Below are 26,678 nucleotides of genomic sequence, written 5' to 3' on the forward strand. Positions count from 1 at the left end.
TCAAATAAGTATGTGGATTCTCCGTCACCCAGTGGCCCCCTGCACCCTCCTGGAATTACCTGGGGCTCCACACCCAGCATCTGTATTGATTCCAAACCTTTGATCCGTTGCCATGGATTCTTTCCACCCTCCTGGTTATTTCTGACACCTTGCAAAGCTGTCTACTTTCACCCTGCAATTTCTTTGGAAGTTCTGTTCTGGTTGCTGGGGGTCCTGACTGCCCCCAACTCTTTCAACCACATCCAACTACTCAAAGTTCCCAAGACTTTCCTCTTTCTCTCTCTTGCTTTGATCATTTCATGTCCCCTGCCCCAGAGCCACACTCTTTATTTTTAATTGTGGTAAAATACACATTATATAAATAGACTACTTCGTGTGCATGTGTGTGTGTGTGTATATATGTGTGTGTGTGTGTGTGTGTGTGTTGGAGTTTGAACTCAGGGTTTTATGCTCTTACTTGACATTTTTTGCTCAAGTGGTGCTCTACCACTTGAGCCATAGCTCCACTTTCAGCTTTTTTGCTGGTTAATTGGTAGCAGAAACCACAATGGGGACTCTATATCTGCCTTGCCACCTTCCAATCATCCTTCTCCTCCTTCTTTCTTCCTCATCCTGAATCCTGAAATTGAGCATCCCAGAAAATGCTTGATTTGATTTCCAGGGAAAATCTCTGTTGTTCCAAGGATCGCTGTGCCAAGTGTTCTAATAGAGTCCATGGTATGACTGATGCCCTGTCTGGACCCTGAACAGCCCTTGGGATGCCCATGCCTGTGCCTTGGCAGTGATTGGGGTCAAGTCACAGACTCAACCAGAATGAACTGTGTTTGTTTTCCAACCTGCTTCTGCCATTTTTACATTTTACTGTGATTATATACCTATTCAAAAAAAATGAGGATGGCTGAAATGAATATGAAACTAATGAAGAAAAATCTCTAGAAAGGCTAAGAGACATATTCTTTGAAAGACTAGCCAGAAGGTAATATGCACTGAAGATAAATAAAACAACTGTTGAAGCTCAGAAAAAATGATAAAAATCTGAAAGGATAAAGACTCTCTTACTGCTTTGGGAATCTCTCTAAGATCTTGCTGTATGCTTTAAAAGCAGAAATTGAAAAAATCATTTATAATGCATTATGGAAGACCATGGTCAACACCAGAAGTCTGGCCAGTGAATGTACAACTTCATGTTGCAAATTGAAACAATGTCTCTAAAATGTGCATAGCCTTTTAAATGGTTCTTGTCTTAAAAGGTATATGCATTTATTTATTATTTGTTTTTATGTATGTATGTATGTATGTATGTATGTATGTATGTATGTATGTATGTACTGATACTGGGGCTTGAACTAAGGGCCTTGCACTTTGGCTTAGCTTTTTCACTCTAAGGTGGCATTCTACCACTTGATTCACAGTTCCACTTCTGACTTTTTTTTTTTTTTTTTTTGCCAGTCCTGGGCCTTGGACTCAGGGCCTGAGCACTGTCCCTGGCTTCTTCCCGCTCAAGGCTAGCACTCTGCCACCTGAGCCACAGCGCCGCTTCTGGCCGTTTTCTGTATATGTGGTGCTGGGGAATCGAACCTAGGGCCTCGTGTATCCGAGGCAGGCACTCTTGCCGCTAGGCTATATCCCCAGCCCCATTGACTTTTTGCTGATTAATTGGAGATAAGAGTCTGACTTGATGTTGAATTCTGATTCTCCGATCTCAGCCTCCTGAGTAGCTAGGATTATAGGTGTGAACCACCAGTGCCTGGCAAAAGTTGTATATTTTAAAATTAGCCCAAGGACCTCAGATATAGATGAAGTTAGATGTTAGCCTCTGTGCTGCCCCTGGTAAGGCCCCTCTAGGGACACCCTCTGCTGCCTTCCTTCCAGGCATGTCTCTCTATTCTCTTCATTTAGGCTCTCCACAGTCACAGAGAATAAAACCAGTTCTGAGCTCAGAGCCACCTTTCTTGACACCATTCTATGTTGCCTGTATTGAGAGTAGACCCAAGCCAGTCATTACCTCCTGCTACTTTGTTATTTGGGTTATTTGGAAGCTTTTGTCTACCTCATACCCTACAGCGGTATAAACTCTAGTGGGGAGACAAGCAATTAAAACCAAAACTGGTCCTGTGAAGATGCTTCAAGAATGCTGCTCATTCTGCTGTTGCTGGAGTTGCTCCCAGTACCAATGAAGATGATAGTGACCTCTGACCTACTACTATCTGTGGAAGGAAAGCCCTCCCTGTTACAGTCTCCACCTGAAGCATGCCAGTACATTTACCATCCAAATTCCATACCTACCTGGAAGATCTCCAAATAAACAGGAAGTTTAAATGACTATCCTACCGTCACATTTTTCCCTTCCTTCCTTCCTTCCTTCCTTCCTTCCTTCCTTCCTTCCTTCCTTCCTTCCTTCCTTCCTTCCTTCCTGTTCTTTCTCTCCCTCCCTCCCTCCCTCCATCCCTCCTTTACTTCCTTCCTTCCTTCCTTCCTTCCTTCCTGTTTTCTCATTTATTCTTTCTTTCTCTCTTTTTCTTTCATCTCTTTCTGTTTTCTTTCTATTTATCAATTATGGTTGTACTGGGATTTGAACTCAGGGCCTTATGCTTGCTAGGTAAGTGCTCTTACCACTAAGCCATGCCTCCAGCAACTCATGTTGTTTTGGATGGCAAATCTGTGACTAGAACCCAAGTTCATGTCATTTTTATAACAAACTAACCATCCTCCCCAACCAAAGTTTAGAGGCATGGCCCTGTGACTAAGTTCTAGCCAACCAGATGTAAAGAGAAGTGAACAGAAGCTACTGGAACTTTCCTCTAAGAGTGCTGACCTAGCTGGAAGATGCACTCTTTTATCCTGGATGGACCCTACGCTCTAGGCCCTGTTGGCCCATCCTAGAGCATAGGTAGAGGGTAGGAGGCCCTGTAATTGCCTGTACTGGTGAGTGACCATGAATATAGAAGGAAGACCTAAGGTGGTGGGTGGGCACCATGTGGAAAAGCAGCCTGGGTCCTTGATGTCCATGTAGCTACTGCACTAAGGTGCTGGGAGAAGGGACATGCCATCACTCGACAAGAGGAGCAGCAAGTGACAATGAAGGAAATATTTCATGGGGCATGTTTGATGACTGCAATGCAGGAAGGCCAGTATGGAGTCTGAGGGACAGAGCACCTTGTAAGAATGGTAGAAGAGGCGGCGTTCGTTTGCTCTGCTTCCCTGTAGAGTCTGCCATCCATCATCCAGTGCACAGGCATCTGGTGTACACACAAGACTTTTGGGGGTAACCCAGGGCCTGTCCCTGAGTCTAGGCCCTCAAGAAGGCAGAGTGGCTATACAAGGGTCCTATGGGAAAGGCAGTGAGGCTGTCCTGCCAAGAATGTGCTTAAGATAGTAACATCTGTGACAGAGCTCAAGGTACAGAACCAAGAGTAGCCTTTGGCTATGTGTGATGTCCAGACTAAATTGGGGCCATCATAGAGTATCCTGAGAATCATGCAACTGGTGAGACTTGTGTTAGGACCTCAGTTTTACTCCAAAGGTGTGCAAGTTTAGGCACAAGTGACACATACAGATGACGAGACACCCAGGATGCCTCTGCCAAGAAAGGCTGTGTGATTTCAGAACAGCCCCACTTGGACTGGGCTCTTCTCTTTTCTATTTTCTTTCCCTTTCTTTTCTTTTTGTGCCAGTACTGGGGCTTGAACTCAGGATGTTGAGCTCTTACTTGTTTTTTTCTGCTCAAAACTGTTACTGTGCTACTTGAGCAACACCCTACTTCTAGATTTTTGATGGGTGATTGGCAGTAAGAGTCTCACAGAATTTTCTACCCAGGCTGGCTTTGAACCACAATCCTTAGACCTCAGCCTCCTGAGTAGCTAGAATTAGAGGCATGAGCCACCACTACCCAGTTCTGGTTGCCTTTTCAAACTGACCTGCTGTGGAAAAATGCAAGCTGCTTGTTCATGCCTTCTTTCACCTCATCATCAACAATGGAATCTTCTGGAGAATGAAGGTTACAAATCTTTTCAATCTGGAAGAAGGAGGTACAGATATGAGAGTGGAAGCCCATGATCACTCTAGTAAGGGGGCACAAGAATCGCACTATTGATAACAAATGTTTTCTGTGTTAGAACAAGATTCAACTGAGTTAGATAACTAGAGCATTTTCCTTTGTGCTTTTGCTCTATCTTTTCAGCTATCAACTATAGGAGGTATTTTCCAGGCGAATGCTTTTTTTACACCCAGGCAACTTATTTTAGCTGTGGTGTTGTTTGATCTGCTGGCATCATAGAAGAATCACTACTGGCATCCAAAATCCAATCAACACATCCAGTTTTTGTGAATAGACGTTCAGAGAAGCATATGATTTGGAAGGGTTGGCAGGAAAACCTGAGATCACTCTAAATCCCATTTCTCTCTGTGTTATAGCTCAGCAGAAGTGACTGCTGGTGGAGATCCCATGGATAATTAAGGTGAACTTCAGAGGAGAACTCTGGGAGCTGTAACTCATAAACAGCCATGAAACATTTTGTTATTTGTTTTCCCATCCAATGGACCAGACTATATTACATGACAGACTATACTACATTAAAGACTCCAGTTCTTGGTTTTGAAGCATGTTTTTTTTTTTCTTGAAAAGAATTTGGTTTGTTTTCTGAGATACTTGCAGCCAAATGGGCAGATTCATAAGCACAGAGTCACCTTGTGATTTCAAGGTGTCAAGGTCACAGGTAAAGATTTTTCTCACCCTTAGAAAGAGAGCAGGCAGTAAACAAGAGTATCCTCATTTTGTTGGTCTATCTTTCTTCTTCATCCCTCTTCCTCCTCCTTTCCCTCCCCTTCCTCTTGCCCCATGCCCAGCCTTTCCCACCTTGCCTTTGAACTTGCAGTTTGATTTCTTTCAAAGTCCTATGTTTTCAAACATAAGGTCCAACCAGGGCTTATGTCTCCATCCTCACATCCCCCTCCATCTTTATCTTCCTTTCTCTCTTCCCATCTCTCCTTGAGTTTTTATTTTCCAAAGGGCAGCTCTATCAAAATTGCTGAATTGGTTCATTTTCTCCATATTAAACGGATGTGGAAATCACTATGTTTCTAAATCAGCCAGTGGTGTGCCAGGTGCCACAGTGTCCTGAGAGATGCCGATGCTGGGGGTGGGGGCTCTTGATAACTTGGGACCGAGACTGGAAAGATGGGAGGGGCTTCAAATAGGACAGAAGCATCTCCTCCTGGGCTGTGTCCTCTGGCTCCTTTGTTTTCTCTTTTCAGCATGTTTGGGGCTCTATGCTGGAGAGAATGAGTAGGTATTACAGTGTGATCAGTATTCTATGAAACCACCAAGGCAAAAACTGAACACACACAATTTTGCTGGCTGAGCAGATATCCTGCTTTGAGCTGCAACATAGCTGCCAAGCGATAGCTCATGAAATGATTTTTCTCTTTAATGTATTAAAGGGCAAGCATTTCTTGAAAATCCATATATTTCACCAAGCACTAAATCAAGACTGCATCGACCATGACCTTCTCCAAACCTCTTGCTCTGACTATGACTTTCATAGGCTTGGGCATTAAGCCAATCACATCTTCCTCTAGATATTAGGAGGCTCTGCTTTTTTTTTTTTTTTTTTTTTTGCCAGTCCTGGGCCTTGGACTCAGGGCCTGAGCACTGTCCCTGGCTTCTTCCCGCTCAAGGCTAGCACTCTGCCACTTGAGCCACAGCACCGCTTCTGGCCGTTTTTTTCTGTATATGTGGTGCTGGGGAATCGAACCTAGGGCCTCGTGTATCAGAGGCAGGCACTGTTGCCACTAGGCCATATCCCCAGCCCCATGGAGGCTCTGCTTTTAAATTCATCTCAGAACGTGCATTGGGGGCTGAATGTACAGAATCTGCCTTCCTCAGAGGTTACACCTGGGTTGATTATGCTGCCAAGGCCAGAGGCAGCTGCTTTTCTCTTGGTGAAAAGGAGGAAGACACCAGATGCTAGTAGCTCATGCTTGTAATCCTAGCTATTCAGGAAGCTGAGATCTGAAGATTTCAGTGTGAAGCTAACCTGGATAGACAAAAATCCCCAGGACTCTTACCTCTGAGTAACAAAATTCAGAAGTGGAGGCATACATAACTCAAGTGATTAGAGTACCAGTTGGAAGTGCCAGCTGATCCAGAGTGCAAAGCCCTGAATTCAAGTCTGAGTACCAGCACACAAAAACCAAGGAAAACCTTTGCAGATGGGTTCCGATCTCCCATAGATAGGTCCTAGGATGCATCTGGTCCTGGTCAGTATCATGAGCTCAGAATGATGGGAACACACTTGTCTTATTTTACTTTTTTGATTGACTTGGCTTTCTGGGCCCTGTCTTGATTCTCCATGCTCCATGCTGATCTGCCAGAAGAAACACTGGTGACCCAGATGTGTTAGCACTAACCTCATCATGGACCTTCGTCTCCCTCTTGTTGTCCTGCCCCTCCTGTCCTTTGTACCCAGCAGGAGCATCTCCTTCCAGCACAGGGTGAGCAGCCATGCTCTGGGAATCTGTCAAAATCTCATCCGGGCTTCTTAGATGACTCCAGGTGGCAGGCATTAAAATATCCCAGGGTCTACTCTGCCCAAAGGTGCCTGGAAGAAAAGAGATAAATGAATGCTTATGATAGGAGATAACTTGTCTTCTAACTGAAATGAATCTTACTGCTAGCATAGTTAGGTCTGGCGAGAAGATACTTGAATCACTGTGCAGGACAATTATTCTTGGAGATAGAAATCAAAATTTCTTACAAAATTTTACCAGGTGGCTAAATAGGCTCAATACTATGCTGAGAACTCAATAATACACATTGCTATTGAATGTATACTCAAAAATATACTGTTAGTAAATTCAAAATAGTTTCATACAAACTTCTAGAAACATAATCTGTGGGACAAGTTATTCTGCTGAAATAAGCCTCCCAAAGCAGTGGCCAGGTGATTTTGATTTATTTTTTGCTTTATGATTCAAACTTAAAATAAAATTATAGTATTTAAATACTTGTATAAAAGAATATCAATTCACTAGGTAAGTTAGCAAGTACAGTGCATCTTGATTTGAATCACTTCTTCCATTGTTCTCTCCCATCTCTCAACCCACACTCATCCCTTCAAATCATCTGGTTCCCTTTTCTCACACACACACACACACACACACATATGTACACACGTGCATATATATATATATATATATATATATATATACATACATACATCCAGTCTGGGGCTTGAACTCAGGGCCTGAGCACTGTCCCTGGCTTCTTTTTGCTCAAGGCTAGCACTCTACCTCCTGAGCCACAGCACCATTTGTGGCTTTTTCTGTTTATGTGGTACTGAGGAATCAAACCCAGGGTTTCATGCATGTTAGGCAAGCACTCTACCACTAAGCCATATTCCCAGTCCCTAAATGGAGTATGTTGACTGTCTTTACCCATTTGTCTGCCAACCTCTGTTTGAGCCTCCTCTCCCTGGAAGAAAGTATGTTTCCGCTTCCTGGTATTCATTTTGTTAAACTGTAATTTAATTGTTTAAAGGAGTTACACCATTAGGCTCTTTCCCTACCTTTATTGTGTGTTAGTTAATTTGTGTATATATGCATATGACTCTGTATATGTCTTCACATATGCTTATAATTTTGATCTAATGTTCTACATACATATGAGAGAAACATGTCCTCTTCCTCTGAGACTGACTTCCTTCACTTGACAACAATTTGTCCATGTCTATCCATTTCCTTGTAAATGAGATAATTTTATTCTTCCTGACAGGTAAGTAAACTTCCATTGATATATTTGTACCACAAATTCTTTTTTTTTTTTTGGCCAGTCCTAGGCCTTGGACTCAGGGCCTGAGCACCATCCCTGGCTTCTTCCCACTCAAGGCTAGCACTCTGCCACCTGAGCCACAGCACCCCTTCTGGCTGTTTTCCATATATGTGGTGCTGGGGAATGGAACCGAGAGCTTCATGTGTAGGAGGCAAGCACTCTTGCCACTAGGCCATATTCCCAGCCCTGTACCACAAATTCTTGATCTACTCATATATTATAGGAGTCTAGGCTGTTTCCATATCCTGGCTGTTGTGAGTAGTGCAGTAAGAACCTGGGTATGCAAATGAGTTTCTTGTGTCTTGATTTGTAGTCTTTGGATAAATGCCCAAGAGTGGTATTGCTGGACCATAGGGTAGCTCTATGTTTAGTTTTTAGAGGAACCTCCAAACTAGCTTCCATAATAATTGTACTAGCTGTTTGAATTCCCACCAATTTTTTAATAGGGTTCCTTTTGTCCCACATCTCTGCAGGCATTTATTGTTGCCTTATTGATGATGGTAGAATCTGCATTGCTTTGATTTGCATTTTCTTCATGGCCCAGGGATGTTGAACATTTCCTCATGTGTTTATTAGCCATTTTTCAGTCAGACTATATTGATTACCACGACCTCATAAATGCCAAGCCCTCAACTCAGTTGCTCCCAGTTCTGAATTGTCCCAAGTCATGCCCAATATTTGATCCTCATAATAAGGTAATTCCTTCCTGAACTTGCTGCCTTGAGCTCACCAAATTCTTTAAGTTCAAATGTTTTGGTTTTGCTAATTTGGGGGAAACTAAGCTCACTTATTTTATGACTGTGGCCTGAGTTATGTATTTCCAAAATTTCAATCATGAAACTCTAATCCCCAATGTTAACTCTTGGGAAACAAAGCCATTGGAGAGGTAATTAAGGTTACATAAGATTGTAAGGGTGGGGCCCTGATCCTATAGAATTAGTGCCTTATAAAAGTATCAGAATTCTCTTCCCACAGTGTGCTGACACAAGAAGGTAGCTCTGTGAAAGTGAGGAAGAGAGCCCTCACCAGAACCCAGCAAGACTGAGATCCCCATCTTGGACTTCAAGGTTTCACACCAGAGAGAAAAATCAGTTCTGCTTATTAAGTTGTGGTGTTTTGTTATGATAATATGAGTGGCTGAACACATTTCACCTCAGGGAATTCATGACTTAGTGGAGTGACATCTTTGGCCCTGAATGAGGGCCAGATGTCCATCATAAAGGTAAGGTGGACGTTCCCTACCTATGCATGCCCCATCTCTGCTCCACAGACACACAGTGCAGTCCAGAGAGGATGATAGTAACATGTTTTCTTCCTCAATCAGCTCCAAACTACAGAGATAAAAGGAAGAAGAGGTTGTTTATGGCTGCTGTCTTGTGAAAGAGATGTCGGTTGGATCAATAGATCAGCACTGCTTTCACCAAAGGTAGAATAGAGAGACCATGTTCTTCTCCAGAATTTTCCTGAGTATTGTTCATTTCCCACTTCTTACCACACCACACTCCCTCCAGTCTCCCAACCCCAGCCTAAGACATCTAATGAGATGTCTAGGAAACTCCTTTGTGGATGACCAGTACGAGTAGAAGAGCAAGAAGTTGAAAACAAGACTCAAATGTTCTAAACGTGCATTAAACTTGCATTAAAATACCAGGGTCAATTCTAGGAAAACAATCATCCAGTTACAAGAAAAATGAAGACTTCTAATTTCTTCTTTAAGTTCTATGTGGACAATTTGTATCTTGTTTTCATTAATAGCAGAACTGAAATTCAGTTTTTCTCTTTTGATCAGTTTAAAGGTATTTTGAGAGGACTGATGGGATCTAAAACTGTGAAAACTACTTTCCCTCTACCAAATTCTTGAACTCTAAGAAGGATGGTACTCACGAAGTCACTGTGTTGACATGGGCTCTCCAGAAGGTCACATCTAAATGATGAGAGAGCAGGGGGGTGGGGGGAAATGGGGGAGAACGTTTGAGTACAATGAGGTGCACAATGGAGCTAAGTGTTATACAGAATGGTATCAAATCAGAATGCATGTCCAATAGGTAGAGAGGTATGATGTGGCAGGTCTCAGTCTTGCTGCACTCATTTCATTAGTGATTGCTGAGTGCTTAATATGTGAAAGAACCCATGCCAGGTTCCATAGCATCTGATATGGGATCCACGTAAGATATTTGTGGCACGCTGTGATTTTATTTAGCATGTAGGGTTCAGTAAGCATGCAGGAATATACAAATAAAGACATCAACAGCTGGGCACCAGTGGCTCATGCCTGCAATACTATCTACTCAGAAGTCTGAGATCTGAGGCTCACAGTTCAAAGCCAGCCCAGGCAGGAAAGTCCGTGAGACTCTTATATCCAATTAACTACCAGAAAATCAGAAATGGTGCTGTACCTTAAGCAGTAGAGCACTAGCCTTGAGGTGAAGAGCTCAGGGACAGTGCCCCGGCCCAGAGTTCAAGCCCCACAACCGATTTAGAAAAAAACAAAAAACAGCCTGACAAAATGAATACCAGGAAGCTGAAACATTTTTTTTTTGGTGGAGAGGATTCAAGGAGAGGAAAACAGACAAATGGAAAAAGAGAAAAGTGGGAAATATAATTAGTATATAAAATATACACATATAAAAATGGAATGATGTAACTGAGGAGATAGATGGGTTAGGAGAGATGAAGGAGAATAATGGAAGGGGTGACATTCATCAAGATGCATGGTACTCAAATTGACATGTTGAATTAAAACCCCTTTGTATAATTACCTGAAGGTAAAAAAAAATTTTAACAATAGTATAGTCAAAGCTATACTTCCTGCTATACTTTGGATCTAGAATGTTCATCCCCCCACACCCATACCTTAGTCTTCACTTTGTCACCACTGAAAGGTGGTGAAACTTTTAAGCAGTATTTAGTGGGAGATTTTAGGTCATTGAGGGCATGACCTCAAAAGGGATTGTGGGACCCTAGTCTCTTTCTCTTCCTCCTATACCTACTTCCCAGCTACAAGGTAAATGGCTTTGCTCTGCCACATGGTCCACCATGATGTTGTGCCAATAAGCCCCGAGTAATAGAGCCAATAAATCATGAACTGGAAGCTCTAAACTTGCAAACAAGCCAGGCACTGGGGGCTCATGCCTGTAAATCCTAGCTACTCAGGAGGCTGAGATCTGAGGATCACGGTTCAAAGCCAGCCTTGGCAGAAAAGTCTGTAAGAGTCTTATCTCCAATAAACTACCCAGAAAAAGCCAGAAATGGTGCTGAGGCTCAAATAACATAGCACTAGAATTGAGCAAAAGAAGCTCAGGGACAGCAGCACCTAGGCCCTGAGTTCCAGCCCTAGGACTGGAGCTACAGATTGCCTTTGTTTCTCTTCCTCTCATAAGTAATGTACTGATACACCATTTTCTAACTAGATGTCTGTTCACATTTCTTATTTCTTTCAGTTCAATCCCTTCCTTATTGTAGAATCTCCATTTAAAGCATTAGAAACATATTACCAACTTGCCCTTCAGTTAGCATCTAGCAATTAACCCCTCTCTTTAAGAATACCTCCCTGCCTATTCCCCTGCACCTGGCCAGTACCAAGTTTTTTCATTAAGATGTTTTGTTGTCCATCTGCTTTCCTAGAGTCCCACCTTACCAGTACAGTTCCATTTTACCAAGCAGACTTTTGTACTGACACCATCACAGTGATTAGCATGAAGAAGTTCATGGCTTACTTTTGGGAGGCTGCAGCTCTGGTCCCTGCAGGCTGTAGTCCTTGATGTCATAGATGTGCACAAAGCCTTGATGGTCAGCCAGGTAGGCGAAGGTATCTCCTGCTGTTACTGCCATGCGGCTCACCTGGGTTTTCTCTCTGGACTGAGACACACACACACACACACACACACACACACACACACACACACACACACCCCACAAGCAAGTACAATATGGTTCTTTGTGTAAAGTACATTTCCTGGATTAACCCTCCAATGAGTTAGAAATGCCAGAAAGATAAAGCAAACAGTTTAGATCCTGGCAGAATCTCTCTGTTACTTAGTTGAGTGACAAAATAAATAAATGAATGAATAAAAACAACAATAACAACAACCAAATCAAACCTATAGCTGGAAAGTTAATTCAATCAGCTGCCCAACTTACAGGAGTGAAGTCTGCCATGAGGCCAGCCTCACCAAATAGCCTCCAGAAGGTGACAGAACCTGAGAAGGAGAGAAGCGGTGAGGAGGAGGAGGAGGGGAAGGGGGAGGAGTGTTTGTACCTTACCCAAGGGTCCTGAGCCCCTCCAGGCTGAGGTTCATAACTCCTGCTAAGAAGCCCCCACAGTCTCATGCAAGCCTCACTTATCCTTTTGTGTCTGGTTTATTTTCAGCAGTTAGAATCATCAGGGTGTATTGACAGAGGGGGTCCATCGTCTTAGGGGGAGGGTGTTGGTTTCACTGGCTCAGTGGCTTCTCCTTTCACCAGTGGTTCAGGGCAGCCTTCCTGGCAGAGGAGGCCTTGGCTATAGAGGAAAGGTTTATGTCTTGGTGTAGTAATGAATGACATTCTGCTCAGAGTGTGTGTGTGTGTGTGTGTGTGTGTGTGTGTGTGTGTGTGTGTGTAATTTATTTAAATGTGTTATGGAACATGCCTAGTTAGAGACTCACTGGGGATTCTGCTTTGTCTCTTAGTCCTAATTCTTGCATCTGGTTTATGTGAGGGGTCAGGTAGCAGATCTTTGGGAAATTGAGACACCATGTGTGTCATTTCCTGTTGGGAACTCCTTCCATCAGAAATGTGGAATCTTGACTTGCTCTTCAGGAAGAGGAGTTGATCTGCCCTCCTACTCAAAAAGGCAGGAATGCTTCTGAGGTGGGTAGGGAGAAGGGGTGTCACTTGGTATAACCAGGCCTGCAGCTCTGGGGCTTGGGATGAACAGGTAGAGTGGTGGGAGGAGCTGGACTCCTTTATATAACCAATCAGATATCCCAGGGACTGAATACACAAAGCTCAGACTCTTCCTGCCATCAGTGCTTGCTATTTTTGCTTTATTTCCTTCCCCCAGTCCTGGGGCATGAACTCAGAGCCTCATACTCGTGCTTGGCATTTTTTTCTTAATTCAAGGCTGGTATTCTACTATTAGAGCCAAACCTCATTTCCAGCATTTTTGCTAGTTCGTCGAAGATAAGAATCTCCTGTTCTTTTCTGCCTGGGCTGACTTCCAACTGTGAGTCCCTAGATCTCAACCTCCTGAGTAGCTAGGATTACAGGTGTGAGCTACCAGCACCCAGCCAGTGGCTGCTTGTAACTTGCAGCTTTAGTTAAGATCCAGAGCTTGAGAGCTAGACTTAGGCTGGCTTGTTGAAGCCTGAAGTCATGTTACAATGTCCCCTAGCTAGTTAGCTGTGGCCTCAGTAGACCCCCAGCTCTCCTCCATAAAGTGAGGAGGCTCTGGAGCTGATGCCTGAGGTCAGCCATCTCTCCATGATATGGTTCTTTGCGCCTGGGTCAGCTGCTTGTGGCTGCTCATGGTAGTTCCTCCTAACAGGCTGCATTTGGGGTGTGTCTAACCTGATTAAATGATGTCTTCTGAACCCTAGACAGTTCTGGACTCCAGGTGGCCTAGGACCTATCTAGGCCCTGGGCAGGCAGCAGAGGTAGTGTGTCAGAGAGTATTGCTTTGGAGGAAGTGAGATTGGGGTCTCTCTTTTCCCATGCCACTTCCTCCATGGAGAGCAGACTCTGGCCAAAACCAGTTGAGGGCTATAAGCCTGGGTTCTAAAGGGAGTTCATGGGGAAATAGAAGAGGCAGCTACAGGGTGTGTACTGGAGCTTTGAGACCTTCCTCACCCTACTTGGGCCTGAGATGGCCTTATCTGAGAAGCGAGGGGTAGCTTCTACCATGGGGTAGTCTGGCCTTACCTCCAGGCCCATTGGCCATGAGGGAAGCAGCTACCGAGTCTAATCTGGCTGCCCGAGTCTTTAGGAAAGTGAGGCAAGAAATACTTTGGTCTGGACCTGGGGAAGAAAGACATCTTTTTGGTTGGTTTTGGGTTTTCCAGTGCAGCAGCTCACAGCTCTCTCTCTCTCTCTCTCTCTCTCTCTCTCTCTCTCTCTTTCTCTCTCTTTCTTCCCCCCTTTTCCTTTTCTCTCTCTTAATCTCTTTCTATGATTTCTGAAGAGAGACAGGAAGTGGGAATTTGATATGACTTACAGGGAAGGGCTGAGACCTCTGAAAAACCCCAACACATGAGCATTCAGGAGTTTAGCCTGAGATGGAGACACTGATTAACTAACACCTTTTACATTAACCACAGAGGAGATAGAAATTTAGACCACAAGATACTCATTCCCTCATTTGCTTAGTTTGCACTGGTATCCAAGGATGGCTTAGAAACAAGGCCTCATTCGAGTGTGGTGTGATTGGAGGAAGCAGAGATCTAAACCATAATAACACTGGGCTGAGAAGGCATATCAGGGGAGGAAAGTAGCAAGCCTAGACATAGACAACACAGCTAAATCCTGGACATAACACAACTCTATGTCCCCATCCTTCCACTCACCTGCCAGGCTTTAGGCACCATCAACAGAGGGCCCACATCTGCCCTTTGACTTCATATCCCCATCCCTCTGAGGGCGCTTAGCACACAAAATTCAAATGTTTGCCTAGAATAAAAATCCTACAAACTTGACTCAGTCCAAATCTCTAAGAATGTTGCTATTAGAACATAGGGACCCTGGGCCAAGAGCTATTCTCTGATCCTCCTGGAGCCAGGGCTGAAGAGAGAGTTCTGGAAGTCCATTGCCCACACCAAAGGGGAAATGGATGATTACATATACACAGGAAGGATTTCTCTGTACTGAATGTTTGGGTTTTCCAGTATGTTCCTAAGTTGAAAGCCTACCTCAATGTAATGTATTTGGAGGTGGTGCCTTTGGGAGGGAGTGAAGCCATCAAGGTGGAGCTTTATCATGCATAGGATTAGTGCTCTTTAAAAAAATTTTTTATGGGCCTGGGGATCTGGCTCAGCGGAGGGGTGCCCGCCTGGCGAGCGCGAGGCCCTGGGTTCGGTCCCTGGCTCCGGGAAAAAAAAAATTATTAAATTTTATTGACAAGGTGATGTACAGAGGGGGTAGAGGTACATAATAAGGTAGGGAGTACATTTCTTGTCATATTTGTTACACACTCTCTTATTTTTCTTTCCCTTCCCTAGTTCAGGCAAGCATATATACAATATCCAGTATACCAAAATCATATACAGTAACCACATAGAAAATTAAAAAAAAAAAACTACAAGCTGGGCATTGGTGGCTCACACCTCTAATTCCAGGAGCACAGGAGGCTGAGATCTGTGGATCATGGTTCAAAGCCTGCCTGGGCAAGAAGGTCCATGAGACTCTTATCTCTCCAATTAACTACCAAAAAATGTGGAGATGACAAGATGGCTCAAAATAGTAGAGCACTAGCCTTGAGCACAAAAGCTTGAGGACTATGCCCAGCCCCACCCCCCACGTGCACGGCCTCCAAAGAATTCAGAACTCTATTACACAGAACCCCAACTGCTCTGGCACCCTAAGCTTCCTGCTTCCAGAATGGTGAGGATTAAGTTTTTGTATCTTGTCAGGTATCCAGTTTGTGAAATTCTTGTTATAAAGACTGAATAGATAAAATGGGATTAGTGCTGGAGGTAGGTACAGAAAGTGATGTCTCATGTAGTGATCTTGCATTATACTCTGATTGTGTGTGTGTGTGTGAGAGAGAGAGAGAGAGAGAGAGAGAAAGAGAGAGAGAGAGAGAGATTGGGCTTGAACTTTGGGCCTGGACACTGTCCCTTACCTTGTTTAATTCAAGGCTGGAATTCTACCAGTCTACCACAGCTTCACTTCCATCGTTTTGTTGTTTTATTGGAAATAAGAGTCTCATGGATTTTTCTGCCTGGGCTGGCTTCAAATCACAATCCTTAGATCTCAAGCTCCTGAGTAGCTAGGATAACAAGCATGCACCATTGGCATGTGTCTGATGGAACTCTTTAGCTCCCTTCTGAAAGCTTTGTAAATCTCTATCAGATAGGGAAAATCCTGAAACCAGGCCCACCTTTCCCAAGTGCAAAGGCACAGAATGTAGAGCTTTGCCTCGCCAGGCTCAATCCTCAGAAGCTGGTGCACAGAAAATAAGGAGCCTGCCTTGGCGCAGGACGGAACTTCCTTAACAATGACCCAGAAAGGCTACAAATCAAAGAAAGGTTGGACAAATGGGACTGCATCAAACTGCAGAGCTTCTGCATGGCAAAGGACATAACTCGCAAGATAAACAGAAAGCCCACAGACTGGGAGAAGATCTTTACTGGCCATTCAACGGACAAAGGCCTCATCTCTAAAATATATGCAGAACTAAAAAAATTACCTTCTTCCAAAACAAAACCACAAAGAACTAATAGCCCCCTCATCAAGTGGGCTAAAGACTTACAAAGAAACTTCTCTGATGAGGAAATGAGAATGGCCAATAGACATATGAACAAGTGCTCTACATCACTGGCCATAAAAGAAATGCAAATCAAAACAACATTGAGATTCCATCTCACCCCAGTAAGAATGTCATATATCAAGAAAACTAACAATAACAATTGTTGGAGGGGATGTGGCCAAAAGGGAACCCTACTTCATTGTTGGTGGGAATGTAAACTGGTTCAGCCACTCTGGCAAGCAGTATGGAGATTCCTCAGAAGGCTAAATATAGAACTCCCCTATGACCCAGCAGCCCCACTTTTGGGTAACTATCCAAAAGACCACAAACAAAATCACAGTAAAGCCACCAGCACAACAATGTTCATCGCAGCACAATTTGTCATAGCTAGAATCTGGAACCAACCCAGATGCCCCTCAGTAGACGAATGGATCAGGAAAATGTGGTACATATACACAATGGAATTTTATGCCTCTATCAGAAAGAGTGACATTGTCCCATTTGTAAGGAAATGGAAGGACTTGGAAAAAGTTATACTAAGTGAAGTGAGCCAGACCCAAAGAAACATGGACTCTATGGTCTCCCTTATTGGGAATAATTAGTACAGGTTTAGGCAAGTCATAGCAGAGCATCACAAGGCCCAATAGCTATACCCTTATGAACACATAAGATGATGCTAAGTGAAATGAACTCCATGTTATGGAAATGATTGTTATATCATAGTTGTAACTACTTTCAAGGTCCCATGTGTATCTGTAGCTTCTATTATTGATGATGTTCTTGTATTACCTTCCTGTGGTTGTACCTACACTATCTCTGTAATCTTATCTGAGTATATTGGAAACCGTGTATACTGGTATTAGAAGTAGTAGGAAATTGAAAGGGAGTACCAAAATTGAGAGACACAGGGTAAAAAAAGACAAACAACTACAAAAGCAATACTTGCAAAACTGTTTGGTGTAAGTGAACTGAACACCTCAGGGGGGGAAAGGGAAAGGGGGAGGAGGGAGGAGGGTATGAGGGACAAGGTAACAAACAGTACAAGAAATGTATCCAATGCTTAACGTATGAAACTGTAACCTCTCTGTACATCAGTTTGATAATAAAAATTTGAAAAAAAGAAAATAAGGAGCCTGCCCTTTGCTTACCTTCTCCGTGTTCCAGACCATCCACATGGCTAGGAGTGTGCAGCTTGCAGTATATATGGCCTGAGATGACATTCCAAATGATAATCTCTCCATCGTAACTGGAGGTGGCCAGAAGAAAAGGTGGGCATTGAGCCACACAGAGAATGTCTTCCTTGTGCCCATGGTTCTGCAGAGGAAAAAGAGATGGATGGAGCTGAGAAATACAATCACATCTCAAGTCATCCACATCTAACTGGCCTTCATTTGATCCTGAAGATAGAAAGGACAGCAGCACCCCTCCCCTGCGGTTTCCTATGTGAATGGAACCTCCATTCGGCTGACCCGTCTCTAGATCAGTCCAAAATGCTGTATCTCTTTGGCTTAGTTCTATCAACTCCAAAGGCCTCACCTTTCCCAGGGAAGTGCCACTCTGGCAGCTTCCTCACCATGTGGCAGATAAGCAGGTTATTGGCAAGGAGCCCTTGTGGGGCCAGGGACAACAAAACTCAAGCCCTGGCAAGCTGGTTCAGTTTTGCAACAACCAGAGGCCTGTATGCTGAGGTAAGATGTGCCATGACTCAGACCCTCTGGGGATCCCATCTGTCACCCCGACTGTGGCTTACGTGTGTTGTCAGGAATTAAAGCCATCTGTTCTCCTCAAAACGGGGAGTTTGGGTTCTGTATCCTTAAGAAAGGTTTAAGAACCCAACATGGGTTTGTAAAGATTGGCACTGCAGGGTCCAAAAAGCTAGTAGTAGGAGCTTGAACTCAGGACCCCGGTGCTATTCTTTAGCTTTTTTGTTCAAGGCTAGCACTCTACCACTTGAGCCACAGCATCACTTACAGCTTTTTCTGTATATGTGGTGTTGAGGGCTTCATGCATGCTAGACAAGCACTCTACCACCAGGCCACATTCCCAGCCCCCACTTTTTTTTTTTTTAACTTTTTGCCAGTTAATTGGAGCTAAGAATTATCACAGACATTCCTGTCTGAGCTGGCTTTGAACCATGAGTATCTAGGATTACAGGCACGAGCTACTAATACTCAGCTCCATGAATGTTTTTCAGGGCAATTACTCTGTGAAGGGAACTGGCTTTTCTTGATCATATGAAGATTTTCCGTCACCTTTGCCCTGTATGCTTGCCACAGAATGTCCCTTGAGAACCTGTCCACGATCACCTAAGATAACCCATCTGCTGGAACACAGCTGATTTCTGTGAGATTGTTGAAAAGAGGAGGCCATCTTTTTCCCCATGATCCTGTTCTTCCAGATCCCCTTGCCAATTCTCCCTCCAAAATTTGTGAGTACTTAGGTCTGAGATCCTGCCACACACAGAAGTCCTAACCCCATGGTGATAGTATTTTGGAGATGGCATTTGGAAGGTTACTGGATCCCAATCACAAATCCTATGAGCATAGAGACTTCTGAGATGCTGTCCCTATCCAAGTTAGGCCTAGGAAATGTAACAGGGCCTAGAATAACAGAGGCCCTCATCATGTGCAGAACTAGACAGTACTACAACTTACCAGGTCATCCTGCCAGGGAGGCTGTGGCTTCCAGAAGTGATGAAAGTCGTGTGGGGCATCCTGCATCCAGAGCCAAAGAAGAAACATTGTACAAGCAGTAAAATAAGCTGCCAACACACAACTTCAGAGAGGAGGCATTGGCACATTTCATAACCTTACCCCTCACCCACCACTGATGCAGATTTTTGAAATGTCAAAGCAAATTCCCCTAGTGCCAGTGGGAATAAAAGGCAATCCACTCTTGACGTTTGGGTGATTGCATTCCAGCAAATCATATGTCAACTGACAAGCCTGCCTCTGATGGGCTACAGAGCTTTGCCTTCTTAATAACACCAGAGCTGTTGCAAGTGCTAACACCAAAGCCATCAGCCCAGGAACCTGTAATACCAAAGGACAAATTCAATGCCAAAATTTCCCAGGTAGCCATCTCTCAAATCATTCTGAGGACGCAAGGCTTGGCCTCTGAAATCTACTGCACTTCCCAATGAATAAAGGATTTGCAACATTTAAAGGCTTCTGGAAATCCATGACCACTCTGCCTAGCAAGATAGGCTATGACACGGCAGAGTGAGATTTAAGACTTAGTTCTAGGCAGCATTTTCAACTTCCCTTCTCTTTTAATTCCTTTCCTCATCTCTGGGCCATAAAAAAGAATTTTCTCTGCAGGACTACTTATGGATGTCATTTAGCTTCCCTTTTCTATTTAGAAACAGGTTAAAGATGGTACAGGATGAGGAAGAAAGAACCCAATGGTTGGATGATTGATAGGTTGATTAACCTAAAGTGGAGGATGTGCCCATGCACTGGACAGCTGGGAGACCCCCAAAAGCTGGTGAGGAGAGACCAGTCAGCTCATATACCAGATAGGGAAAGGGGTGAAAGGCAGGCAGGAAAGTATACATGTTCAAGACACAATCTGACTCGAATTCCTAAGGATTTTCTGTAGTGCTGACAGCTTCCTTATAAGAAACTATGGGGGGAGGGAGGGGAGTACAAAAATCCTAGTTAAAAAATAAAGTTTACCCTCTTTGCACAGCACCTTGTAAAAAAAAATTTTATGTTCAATTAATAATAAAAAAAATTTAAAAAAAAAGACAAAAAAAATAAATAAATAAAGTTTAAATAACTTTAAAGGAAACAATGAATAAAACAATGAATAAAAATGAATTAAGGGAGAAAATCCTTCTATGTATGTCCCAGCTTGATCTGTACCAAATAACTAAGGGATTGCAAAATCTCTCTCTCTCTCTCTCTCTCTCTCCCCCCCTCTGTGTGTGTGTGTGTGTGTGTGTGTGTGTGTGTGTGTGTGTGTGTGTGTGTACTGGGGCTTTAATCAGGGCCCAGATGCTGTCCCTTAGCCTTTTCACTCAAGGCTGGCCACTCTATTACTTGAACCATGGTTCCACTTCTGGCTTTTTACTGGTTAATTGAAGTCTTCTTATCTGTGCTGGCTTTCAGTAGTGATCTTCAGATCTCAGCCTCCTGAGTAGCTAGGATAACATGCGTGTGCCACCAATGCCTGGGCAAATCTTTTTCTAAATGGGCAGGTGGGGTGGAGAGAGAGTGAGGGAAAGGAACTAGGAGAGAAGGAAAGTGATATGGGAGAGGAGAGGAAGAGGGAAAGGGACGGGGGAGGGAGAAATTAAAAATCAACCCAGAGGAGGATTCTGAAGTATCATCATTTGGTACGTTTCACTTACAAAGTACGTATTTATTCTCCGGTCCCATCCGACCGCAATGACATACCTAGGACAATAACAGAATTCCGCATTTAAACACTTAAGCTATTCATCAGGTTACTTTGTGTGTAGAATGAATACTGTGACTTAATTTGGCCATGCCCACGAGATACATGAAGAAGGAATGAACAGAAAGCTTTTCTGTTTCTTGCCCAGCACGACAGTTTGGTTAGATGTTTTAACTGGTGCTTAAAGGATCAGGAAACAAGTCACAGGAAATCCTATCACTTCCGAGATTCAGGGATGCTTCTGTGTGAGCAGCTGTCTGGGATCTCCTGATCCCATGAACTTGGTGGAACCATGGGGGCAGGGTCTGGACAGAACCTGACCAAGAATGCTTCCCCCTTGCAAAGAGGGGAGTGGATTGAATTTTTGTTCCTTGACTTATGGTGGTTGGATTCAATTTCTCATGTTTCTAATCCCTAGTTTCTTAATAAACATTGGGTGGGAAGATATAGCACTACAGCACTTTATACCGCTAAACATTTGTCAAAATGCACAGAAAATTGTTCCAATATTCTGGAAGAGCCTAGTTGGCTAAATGATCCCCAGGAAGCAAACAGGGGCCTTGGGAATGCCTTGAAACATTTTCTTCTGAAAAATTCCCCTCACTAGTTTGTAATCTTTCTCCAGAGTAAACATATATATAATATATATATACATCTATATACATATATATTAAAGATTCCCCACTAAATACAACCCTTTTCATATCCAAGCTGAATATTTCTCACTTGTTTTGATTTACCACCAGGTAGGTGCAATCACAGACTTCACTTTGTTTCACATCTGGAAAGACAGTAATATTATCATCTTACATCAAACACTTGTCCTTATAAACTCTCTCTTTCTCTCTTTCTTTCTCCTTCCCCCCTCCAGTACTGGGGCTTGAACTCAGAGCCTGGGCACAGTCTCTAAGCTTTCTTGCTCAAGGCTAGTGCTCTTTCACTTCTAGTGCCATAGATCCACTTCTGGCTCTTTGGTGGTTAATTGGAAGTAAGAGTGTAACAGATTTTCTCTTGTCCAGGCTGGCTTTGAACTGCAATCCCCAGATCTCAGCCTCCTGAGAGGTACCATCTTCCTTATTTAGTCTTGATCAGTGCACACACATTGTCCTAATCTGACTGATGATGGTGATGACTTCCACACTTGGCTGATTTGGCCCTTGCTCGGATCCAAGAAGACACTGAGCATCTCCTGACAAGACCCAGCAGCGTGGGGCACTCAGAATCACTAAATGAATGTAGGAGGTCAGAGCAGAGTTGGGAATTGCAGGCTCATGGCTTTAGCTTCAAGATTCTGATCTGTCTTGTAACTTTTACTTTATCTCCCTCCAATATCAAAAGAATGTCTGCATCTTATCTATCTTGTGGAAGTTTTACCAACAGGAATCAGACACGTTGTCACCATCATCATTATCATCATCATTATTTCACCAAAAACAGACTCATGAGTTCGGCGAACAGCCTTGGGAAAAATTATAATGGTTTTGTTAAGCCCAGGCTTGCCTCTAATTTGCAATCCTCCTGTCTCAGCCTCCTTAGTGCTGGAATTACAGGCATGCATCACTGTGCCTGGTTCAAATGCTAACTCTTGCAACCATATTTTCTGAGGTCCCCACTATCACTTGCCATGTTTCAGGGTATGCAGGCAGTGTCCGTTGTTATAGCTCCAGATTTTCAGACAGCCGTCTCTGCCCCCAGTGACAAGCCTAGGAAACAGAATGTGGCCTCATGCAGGATGAAAAGGCAGCGGCCACCTTGCTAATGATCGAAACACTGGCGAGAAAGTACATACCTCCTTCCACTGGAGTCAAAGGTCAGACAAGTAACCCCGGCATTGCCATGATCTCCAATAAATTCAGACAAGTGTGTTCCTGTGTCTAAGTCCCACACTTTTACTACCTGTAGAAAAACGTCGGAAAACATGTGACCCGGAGATGCTGATGACCAAATAAAAGGGAACTGGTGTTTAGAAATCTGGTGTCAGACATATTAAAGATAAGTTGTTGCTTTTGGTACACATCAGTAAACCATTGTCTAGGGCTGAAACAACAAGATGCCCCAACCATGCGGCTTCAGCAACAGAGATGTGCTGCTGCACATTCTCAAGGCAGAAGTTCAAGGTCAGGTTGTTGGCAGGGGTAGTTTCTTCCGAAGCCCTTCCACCCCTACCAGCTAGCTTGCAGATGCAGAGTCCTCAAGTGACTTTTTCTCTGTGCAGGCACATAGCTGGTCTTTCTATGTTCTCTCTTCCTCTTAGATAGAAGCCACCCTAATGGCTTCACCACCTCCTTAATGAAGCTATCTGCAGTCGAGCACCAGTGGCTCACACCTGCAATCCTAGCTATTTGGGAAGCTAAGCTCTGAGGTCTCTGATTCAAAGCCAGACCATAGCAGAAAAGTCCATGAGATGCCTCTCTCTCATTAATCAGCAAAAAGATGGAAGTATGGACATGGCTTAAGTGGCAGAGTGCCAGACTTAGAAAAAATGTAGGAGACTCTGAGTTCAAGCCCTAGTACCAGCATACACACACACACACACACACACACACACACACACACACACTCACACACACACATACAATGGAGTAAAATTAAATGAAAATTTGATACTAAATTTTAAAATCTTTTCACTAATATTTATAGTTTTAGGTTCTACTGATAAAAGTGTATCTGTTATTCTTATAAAACAAACCCTCATAACTGTGTAGTAAATATTCAATTGATGAATATGTTGCTCAGTTTTCAAACATTTACAGAGGCACTGAAAGTTGGTGGTTCTTCACACTTCTGCATTCATGACCAAGTGGGCAATATGGTTTTGTGGTAGGCATAAGTTTGGGTTTTATGAAGATTTTTGGCTATATTCTCTCTACCACAATTATCAAGTGTGTAGTGGGGTTTGGATCATGATGGTAGCATTATGATGCTACAGAGATTTCACATAGCAGCAAATCTGCAAGATGGCACATACTGAGATCACTAATTTAATTCACTCGGTGTTGGGGAATATATTCCCAGCATGTGCCTACTACAATAATAGCTGTGAGAGTATTTATATCTCAACTCAATATCTACTTGCCACCTACTGCCAGAGGAGAAATGGGGAGGGAAAGCAAAGCTGTGGAAGGAGGTAGATGATGTTACCATGGAATTAACCCAGGGCTAATGGGACCTTTGATTGATTGATTGTGCCAGTACTGGGGCTTGAACTCAGGGCCTGGGTGCTTTCCTTAGCTTGTTGCTCAAGGTTAATGTTCTATCACTTGAGCTACAAGCTCCATTTCAGATGTTTTTGGTGGTAAACTGGAAATAAGAGTCTCATGGACTTTCCTGCCCAGGCTGGCTTTGAACTCCAATCATCAGATCTCCTGATTAGTTAGGGTTACAAATTTAAGCCACAAGTGCTCAGCAACTGCTGTTATTTTTAATGGCCAGGCATGCATGTTACATTATTTGCAGTTGTGGTCCCTTTCCAGAGCTGAGGCTCCTGTAGGGTCATGGTGGCATCTCAGCTGTCCCCATTGCTTTCTCTGCATTATCTGTCTCTACAAGGTAGTTGGTATATGTGTGCATGAGTGGGTGTGCACAAATGTGTGTGTGCCAGGACTGGGGCTTGAATTCAGGACCTGGGTGTTGTCCCTTAGCTGTCTATGTTGATGCTAGCACTCTATCACTTGCCACACCTCCAGTTCTGGCTCTTGGGTGGTTAATTGGAATTAAGGGTCTCACAGATTTCCCTACCTGGGCTGGCTTTGAACGTTGATCTTTAGGCTTCAGTCTCCTAAGTAGCTTGGATTATTAGTCATGCATGAGCCACCAAGGCTCAGCAAGAATGTTTCTTAGAGGAGCTAATATCTGGGTTGTGTGAAGAAGAAAGAAGGAAGGAGGAGGAGGTAAGCAAGGAGAAAAGAAGAGAGGAAACACAAATGCTCTGATCCTGACCTCATGTGCTTGGTGCCTTTGTTGAAGGTGAGCCTCCATCAGATGAGAGGTTGTATACATGGTGATGTGGTTTCTGAACACAGGTGCTCAGGAAGAAAAGTTTCATGGAAGATGGGTCTGAAAGGATACTCAGGTGTGTGCAGGAAAAGAGGAGACAGGAAAACTCCTGGGTGGACAGTGGAAGAGTTTCAACAGAGCCACGGGCAGCTTTCTGGGAGGCAGAGAAGTAGGAAAGATAAGCATTCCCTCTGAGCAGGAGATTCAACCATGCAGGAATGTGTCCTACTTTGAGCTATAGTAGGACCGACTGAGTCATTGTGTTGTTTTTTTTTAAAAAAACTTCTTGCTCAGGTAATCTATTTTTAATACTTAATAAAATCATGCTGATCATTCATCTCTCTAGCAGAAAGCTGTTCAATGGAGTCTCACCCACATGAGGCTGTAATGAGTGTGAGGAATACCAAGTAGAGGTGTGGGGTGGCTAGGGGTTGCATCCAAGACTACTACCCTAAAGAATGGTAGGCCTGGCTTGGGAAGGAAGCAGGAAAGAAGGTGAGGCCACATACCCTGGGCTCTCACCTGGAATGCTACCCAGGCCAGTGATTCAGAAAGTGATTGGATTGATCAGTCATGTGCTGCATACTGGTGGTTCAGTCAACATGCAGGCCACTGCTGAAAAATTCCTGTTTCCTCCTGGTATCCATTCTATGCCAATGTCCTGGTCTTAACACACCACTCGTGTTTGTGGCGAAATTGCCAGTCATAGATAAAAGGCTGGCAGTACAATCACATAGGGTACATGATACTTGATAATGATGAAAAACAATAATGTAACTGGATTTACTATACCATATTGCTATCTTGACTTAAGATGTATATTCCTATAGATAGGCAGATAGATGATAGATAGATCGATAGATAGATAGATAGATAGATAGATAGATAGATAGATGTCAAACAGAATATTGTGTTGATGGCAACCTCAATATCCTCTGCCTTGATGAGCTGACACTATGTGACTTGTTAAGGATGCAGGTAAGATAATCCTCACCAATCTGTGTGCTGAGATGCAGTCATAGAAATCTCTGCCCCTCCAACATGGCTAAGAGTGACAATATTTTAAGAGCAAGTAATTGCTTTACACCATACAGGAGAATCTCAATGAAATAATACTGCTAGGATGGATCTTCTGAATGGCTCATTCTACAAAGCTACTAGAGGAACTCTTTTGTTGGACTTGCAGAAAGAATTGAAGAGAGAACTGAATCCTCTATTATTTACTTCCAGTGGCAGAATGTCACCAGAATGTACTACTCGGCTCTATGGAAGAACGAGGGGCCAGGCCCAGTCTTGCAGACACATCAGTGCTAAGAGACTAGGACTGGATACTTACAGATGCTTCTGAGCAGCTCACCACGTGCCTGAAGGTTGGGTTATAGCCACAGCATACCACAGGCTCTTGGTGAGAAAGCGCCAGGTGAGGCTCTGCGGAAGACCTTCCTCATGAGAGAGAGACAGTGACAGCTGAGGGGACTGCAGGACACAGTATAACACTTCGTTGTTCTGAAGATTAAAAGAGAAACTATACAACGGCATTAGCACAGAACGTTATATGTGTAATTGGCGTGTGATAAGACATGTCATAGCTGCTGAAAAAGAAAGCAGAGTATATATCTCTCTTATCTTTCTCTTTGCCCCTGTCCCCTCTCTTTTTTATGCGAGGTGGGGGCGGAGAAACAGTACTAGAATTTAAACTCAGGACCTCCTGCTCTTGCCTGGCTTTTATGCTTAAGGCTGGTGCTCTACCACCTGAGCCACAGCTCAACTTCTAGCTTTTTGGTGGTCAATTGGAGATAATAGGCTTATAGACTTTTCTGCCCCAGCTGACTCCCAACAGTGATTCGTAGGTCTTAGCCTCTTGATTGGCTAGGATTGCAGGTATGAATGACCAGTGCTGTCCTTCTTCATTTCTTTTTTTTTTTTTTTTTTTTGGCCAGTCGTGGGCCTTGGACTCAGGGCCTGAGCACTGTCCCTGGCTTCTTCCCGCTCAAGGCTAGCACTCCGCCA

The 26,678-nt window shown here is 43.6% G+C and overlaps 1 protein-coding gene across 1 annotated transcript in view; it reads right to left on the reverse strand.

Moving 5' to 3' along the window:
* LOC125347610 (WD repeat-containing protein 49-like) overlaps positions 1–26,678 on the reverse strand; it is a 69,556-nt gene that overhangs the window by 239 nt on the left and 42,639 nt on the right. The window contains exons 10-23 of the mRNA XM_048340604.1: positions 26,005–26,107; positions 22,462–22,568; positions 22,296–22,375; positions 21,399–21,453; positions 20,626–20,671; positions 18,926–18,985; positions 17,420–17,585; positions 13,730–13,825; positions 11,969–12,027; positions 11,545–11,686; positions 9,713–9,752; positions 9,071–9,159; positions 6,409–6,599; positions 3,918–4,015 (exon numbers count right to left, since the gene is read on the reverse strand). Coding sequence (XP_048196561.1) covers positions 3,918–4,015; positions 6,409–6,599; positions 9,071–9,159; positions 9,713–9,752; positions 11,545–11,686; positions 11,969–12,027; positions 13,730–13,825; positions 17,420–17,585; positions 18,926–18,985; positions 20,626–20,671; positions 21,399–21,453; positions 22,296–22,375; positions 22,462–22,568; positions 26,005–26,107 — 1,332 coding nt within the window. The remainder of the gene's footprint in view (positions 1–3,917; positions 4,016–6,408; positions 6,600–9,070; positions 9,160–9,712; positions 9,753–11,544; positions 11,687–11,968; positions 12,028–13,729; positions 13,826–17,419; positions 17,586–18,925; positions 18,986–20,625; positions 20,672–21,398; positions 21,454–22,295; positions 22,376–22,461; positions 22,569–26,004; positions 26,108–26,678) is intronic.

Source organism: Perognathus longimembris, chromosome 3 (assembly GCF_023159225.1).
Source record: "Perognathus longimembris pacificus isolate PPM17 chromosome 3, ASM2315922v1, whole genome shotgun sequence".
Classification (NCBI taxonomy): Eukaryota; Metazoa; Chordata; class Mammalia; order Rodentia; family Heteromyidae; genus Perognathus; species Perognathus longimembris.